The sequence below is a fragment of the Gavialis gangeticus genome, unplaced genomic scaffold (genome assembly GCF_001723915.1).
Source record: "Gavialis gangeticus isolate Ggan-Ray unplaced genomic scaffold, GavGan_comp1, whole genome shotgun sequence".
Classification (NCBI taxonomy): domain Eukaryota; kingdom Metazoa; phylum Chordata; order Crocodylia; family Gavialidae; genus Gavialis; species Gavialis gangeticus.
In genome coordinates, this window is record NW_017729034.1 from 1,573,399 (window position 1) to 1,579,394 (window position 5,996).

The following is a 5,996-nucleotide window of genomic DNA, read 5'->3' on the forward strand; positions in this document are numbered from 1 at the left end:
AGTGTCATCAGAAAATTTGAACAGGGTGCTATTTACCCCCTCGTCCAAGTCGCTGATGAAAATGTTAAACAGGGCAGACCCGAGGACCGAGCCCTGGGGGACCCCACTGCCCGCACCCCTCCAGGACGAATAAGACCCGTCCACTACCACTCTGGATGCGGCCCTCCAGCCAGTTAGTGACCCATTTGACTGTGTAGGTGTCAACGCCACAGTCTCCTAGTTTTTTAATGAGAACAGGATGAGAGACAGCGTCGAAGGCCTTCCTAAAGTCCAGAAAGACTACATCCACTGCTACCCCTGCATGTAGGGATTTGGTGACCTGGTCGTAGAAGGCCACCAGGTTGGTCTGACAGGACCTGCCTCTAATGAACCCGTGTTGTTGCCACTAAGCATAATCTCCCCTGCTGGCCCTTCATGGACATGAGTCAGGATTATTCTCTCAAAAAGCTTACCCAGGATCGAGGTAAGACTAACTGGCCTATAGTTTCCTGGCTCCTCCTTCCTCCTTAACACTAGTAGATTTTAAAATATAACTAATGGTGTGTTGCAGTTGCACACTAAACATAAATATGTCACAACTTAGTCTAGTTCTAATCTGTCCCAAAGATGGGATCCTTTATTCTTAGTGGTGTTAATTTCCCATTTCGTGTCCTTTAGGGCTGTTAAATGCTGGTCTCTGAAGCTCTAACCTGCCTAGGATGGATGTCAGGCATTTCTGGTTTTGAGAATAATTTCACTTTGAGGGGAAAGGAAACATTTATTTGAATTGAGGGGGAAAGGGAGGCATTTTTTTAAAACAGCTTATTTTAAGACAACTGTTTTGCAGATGCTCAGGATTTTGGAATGTAGTACTCAATGCTAGATATGTGGATAATTAGCCAGAAAATGCAATTGCAGTTCTGGGATAAATCACTTGGGCACGATTATTCATCACTTACCAAAAATTACAAAAAAAAAATGTAATTGTTTTGAGCTTTGGTAAAACACAAGAGGTTCCTGAGATGTGGCTTGCCTTTAAGAGCTTTGAATATTATGTGTCAGTGCACCTTCAGTTTTCATTTCAAGACAAGGGAGAGGTGATAAGCAGAAGGACTGAATCTCTCTCCAGAGAATGTTAAGATTGTAGAAAGCTCTGAAGTGGCGAGTTACTAAATGTGATCATTATTGAATAGCAAAAGCTTTTAGATATAATATGTAGTTCAGGAGCCTGACTCCATGTGACATTTCCCATGCCTGTTGAATTGCTGTGGGAGAGCACTTAATATGAGTGTTAGAATCAACTCTCATAGCTCTTGTTTTTGTTTCACTCTCCACTAGACTGTTTTATCGATGCCTTAAGAGTAAGAAGGATGGAAAGAGGTGGTGTGGAAGCATCCCCTGGCAGGTACGGATGGATCATTTATATCTGCTCATGAGAGCATAAGATTGTTTGGTTGTCCACTCTGTAACCTTTAATGCTTCCTGCAAGGGTTTCTAGGGTCTGGTGTGCAGTGCTCAGTATTCAGGGTGCAGTCTTTCATGTTGGGGCCTGTCTTACAGGCTTGGGCAAAACCAGTTCTATTACTTCATGGCATTAGGAATATCTTAGATTATGAGAGGCTTGGGTTGAATCCCCATTTCTCATCCCAGAAACTAGGTGCTGTTGAGAGCTAACCTAATCAGCAGGGATCCTGGTTTTCTCTGATTAAAGAAAATCCCCAATTTTTGGATTTAAAAAAGTAACCCAAAATCCACATTTTTCTGAGATCAAAATGAAACACCATTTTATATAAAAATAGTTATTTATTATATATTAGTGGTGTTTCATTTTAATCCCAGCAAAATGTGGATTTTGGGTTACTTTTTTTTAATTAAAAAATTGGGGGAGAGAGGGGGTTATCAGAGAAAACCAGGATCCCCGCTAATGAGTCCCTGGGGAGGGATAGATGGGGTAGGAAAATTTCAGTGACTTCTACAATCAAAGGCACACAAGTGCTTGACTTGATTGGAGTTGTAGGCACAATGGCATTCACTGAGCCTAAGATTTTGTTTGAGTGGATTGGGGTAAAGTAAGGGGGGTGGACAGGATGTCAGATGCTTATTCTAGAATTAATTCTTGTATTGATATCTTGCAGAATCCAAAAACTTCCCAGTTGCCCACTGATTTGGGATGCCATCATGCACCAGCTCTACTCTGTAATCCCAATGGTCAACGAAATCCATTCAGAGTTCTCAACAAGAATTGTGAAGCGTCTTCCTGGAAACAAATAAGTGAAGACACCACAGAACAAAATACAGTAGGAGGAGGAAAACAGAAGGCAGAAAAAGCACAAGTATTAGATGCAAAAGAAAAGTTGACGTCAGAATCTGTGAAAGGGAGAGAGCTTCCAGCAGGAATGAAGATTATGAAGAAACAATCCGGAGAGAAGAAGGCAGAAGCTGGGGAGGAAGCCTGTTCCCAAACTAAATCAAGTCAGCCTGAGACTCAGAAAGAAGGAAACCTTTCTTGTGATAGACAGAAACGTGGTACCTGCAAAGAGCCTGCAAAGCTTTCTAAGCATACGGAGAAGGCAGCAAGTGCAACACTAGTGGAGGATGTCTTGTCTGGAGAAGGGAATAGTATAAAGCCCTTGTCTTCATGCCCTAAGAGTCAAAAGGCAGATGCTGCCCTTCTGAGAGAGGAACAGCTCCGAAAGGAATGCTCCATAGCCCATGAGGACAAATGGATAGAAGTCAAGGGACGTGCTGGTGGGGAGATCTGTGAGAAGAGCCTGACAGCTAGGCAGAGCGTGATTTCACAGGAGACTTCAACCACACCAGAGCCATCAACATCAGTATTCATGCCACCTGGAGGTCCTCTGGCACAGGCAGCACCACCAAAGTCAGGAATAGTGCCCAGGGAGGAGAAATGTAGTAGTGGGCACTCTGGCACCAACGAAGATGAAGTTGTATTTGTTTCTCCCACGCTGGGGGCAGGCCAGGCTGATAGACCAGAGCTAGATTTGCAACAGGGAGGCATTCCTGCAAAAACATCAGGGAGAAGTGAGCAAAATATTCTCTCCAGTTTCCCAGGGCTTGAAATATCTTTGCCAAAGGGAGAAGTATTGGACTCCAAAGGCCTTCACAGCCACCTTCAAATCCAGCTGAAACAGAAGAAGGTCATTATTACTGTCACATAACTTAATTTGCATCTTCCTGTGCCTGAGTCAGCTGTATGCTTCTGCTCTCTTGGGCAGCAGAATCAAAATGCTGTTAGAGTTTAGCTATTTGAAGTGCTCAGAGAATGGTGACCACTTCAGGGTTTTGAAAATTGAGGCCAGGCACCAGTCAGTCAGATCTACATTAACTTGAAACTTTGTGAAAGAGCTTCTTTGAAGTAATCTGTCCCCTGGTTTAGGGGTACCTAATCTATACTCATCTGAGACTATGCTAGCAGCTTCCTTAGAACCTATGGGCTGCATCTAAATTCCAGCCAACCTCATATTTAAAAAGGAAAAAACGCAACATGGTAGCACGCATGTTCCTGGTTTTCTCTGATGGCATTCACTGAGCAACCCTTTATTTTTTTTTATTTTTTTTTAAGACATCCTAGAAAATATTTGTGACTGACCTTAAAATTCCCTCTGGGATATAGAAAGTGAGATGAATCCTTTCAGGTTTGTTGATTAATCATCAGGACTAAGGTCCTTGACCTTATACTTTCATAGTAGGTAGGGTCGGAAGGGACCTGAGCAGATCATCAAGTCCAACCCCCTGCCATGGTTAGGAAAGAATGCTGGGGTCACCTCGACAGTGCATTTGTTTTGTCACATACAGATCAGAATAGTACTTTGATCATTCTGATATGCAGTCTGGCATAATATAAAACCTTAAAGAATGTAGTCTGGACCCTGATTACTGAGCTGCAAGGAGCTTCAGGATCCCTTGGTTCCTTTTTTTCCAGTATCTTTCAGAGCTTCTGACTCTGTTCTTCTTACCCTAAGGTGTAGTCATAGTTAACTTATTTTTGGTAAGTAGTGTCCAGTGATTTATAAGCGTTCCACAGACTCCAGTGTGCTTAAGCTGTTTTTGGAAATTCTGATTTAGGTTAAAATGCAAACTCAACTTGTAAGCCATGTGTTTTCACCCTCTGAGCTTTGACTGCTGTGTGTCAAGAGTCTCCTGATAGTGAGCACAAAATGCATGGATTCTGGGTTTTGTTTTTCAGAGCACTTTGGCAGCAGTGAATGTTCAGGCCCTGCCAGATAAAGGTGAAAGGTTACTAAAGCAAGTGCAGGATTTGGAAGCTGCACTCAGTACTCTCAATCTCTCGTCAGCAGAAAGTGAAGTGGAAGGTACGTGGCTTGGTCAGAATCTCACAAAAAGTCTGTCTAAATTCCATGTTGATTTAAAAAAAAAAAAAAGTATTAATTTATACCTAATATAGATGTGTACATAGTTAACATCTTTGATATAGCTTTCCCAATAGATACTGATCACAAAATGTTAATTGAAACAACTGAGTGCATTAGGTATCCCTCCCCTGTTTGCATTTAGAATTAGGCGTTCCACTAAAAAAATATTGTGGTTAGAGCCCAGAACTGGACAGGGATTCTATTTTAGCTCTGCCACTAACTTTGCTGGGTGCCTGGGTCAGTCACATGAACTGTCAGTGTCTGAAAGCTGATCAGTATTACACAGTCCAATTTTCTTTGTCTCTCAGATTAAAATCTTGCCCAGTATAGAAGGTATTTTACATTTATTTTAACTTCTATGTTCAATGTACTGTCTTGAGCAGATATGTCTTAAATTTCCTTGCAATCCTCGATAGGATTCCTCTATCAGATTAAATGTAATGCCTAAAATAGATATGGATGTCTAGTTAATGTTATCAGCATATGCTGTCACCTCCTCCAGGCCTGCCTCATTCACAAGTGATTAATATATTTTAACTAATGTTGATGAATAGAACTGAGTGGACAGCTTCAGAAACTGAATTTCTCCAGCTTAGAGGCAGTAGCAGGGGGAATTTCCTCTACTTATCTCTAGGCAGTGAGTAGAGAAGGAAGGAAAAGGTAGTTGAGACTCATGGACTCGTTCGTTCATAGAAAAATGTGTTAAAACTGTTGGGCTATTCTGTATCATGGACAAATCCTCTGGGGAAAGAACTGAGATTCACTAACATGTCCCTACTAAGCTATTTAGTGAAAACGTTTGGTACCTTCTCTGTTGGGCTGCACCAGAGCTGACCTTTATCAGTCCTCTGACCTTCACTGTTTTTCTTCCCAACCAGAGAACAGCAGGGACAGCAAAAACCATGATGAACCACTATGCAACACATCCAGCAGCCCAGGCACTGAACCAACAAATATTATGCAGCCGAAAAAACAGCAGCCATTTCAGGATCCTTGTGCTGCCTCTTCTCTGGGGTTGCATTGCCGTGGCCCAATTCCCTCCCTGGGGTCCAGCAAATACTATGGTCATGTTGATGGAGGTAAAGTTGTACAAGAAAAAGTAACTAAAATTTGCAAGTGGAACAAAAATACTTTGAACTCTGTGGGTGAGTGAGAATTTCCAGTTACTTTCCTCTGTAGTCACTTTGTGCAAGGTATCTTGGGGAGTAATTTCTGGATGAAGAAAGGTCTGGTATATCAGAGACTTGGAAGATTTGCTCAGTGATAGATTTTGTTAGCAGCTTTGCAGATATTAATCTAAAAAAAAAAAAAGAACAACAGTTCAGATCCTAGCATGTAATTCTCAGTCTTGACTTAAGTGTAGAGCTCTCTTGGTGAATGTATGACATAAACCCAGAGAACGGAGTTGATCTTGGGGTTTGCCATGTCCATGCATAGATATTTTCCTGAATTAGTTTTAAAACTATCATGTTCAGTATCTCTTTACAGTTAAGTTAGTGTGCAATTTTATTATTTGTTGTTGTTCATATGTGCCACAGTTTGAGCTGTGTTTAGTTAGGCGTTAAACAGTGCCCTCTCTCCCCCTTCCCCACCCCCCCCTCCCACAAGGCAATGGCTGTCTGC

At 42.0% G+C, this 5,996-nt stretch overlaps 1 protein-coding gene across 3 annotated transcripts in view; it reads left to right on the forward strand.

Annotated features, from left to right (window-relative positions):
* TTF2 (transcription termination factor 2) overlaps window positions 1-5,996 on the forward strand; it is a 61,194-nt gene that overhangs the window by 14,689 nt on the left and 40,509 nt on the right. For all 3 annotated transcript variants that reach the window (XM_019527357.1, XM_019527355.1, XM_019527356.1), the window contains exons 4-7: window positions 1,318-1,384; window positions 2,115-3,137; window positions 4,187-4,313; window positions 5,252-5,452. In XM_019527357.1, coding sequence (XP_019382902.1) covers window positions 1,318-1,384; window positions 2,115-3,137; window positions 4,187-4,313; window positions 5,252-5,452 — 1,418 coding nt within the window. The remainder of the gene's footprint in view (window positions 1-1,317; window positions 1,385-2,114; window positions 3,138-4,186; window positions 4,314-5,251; window positions 5,453-5,996) is intronic.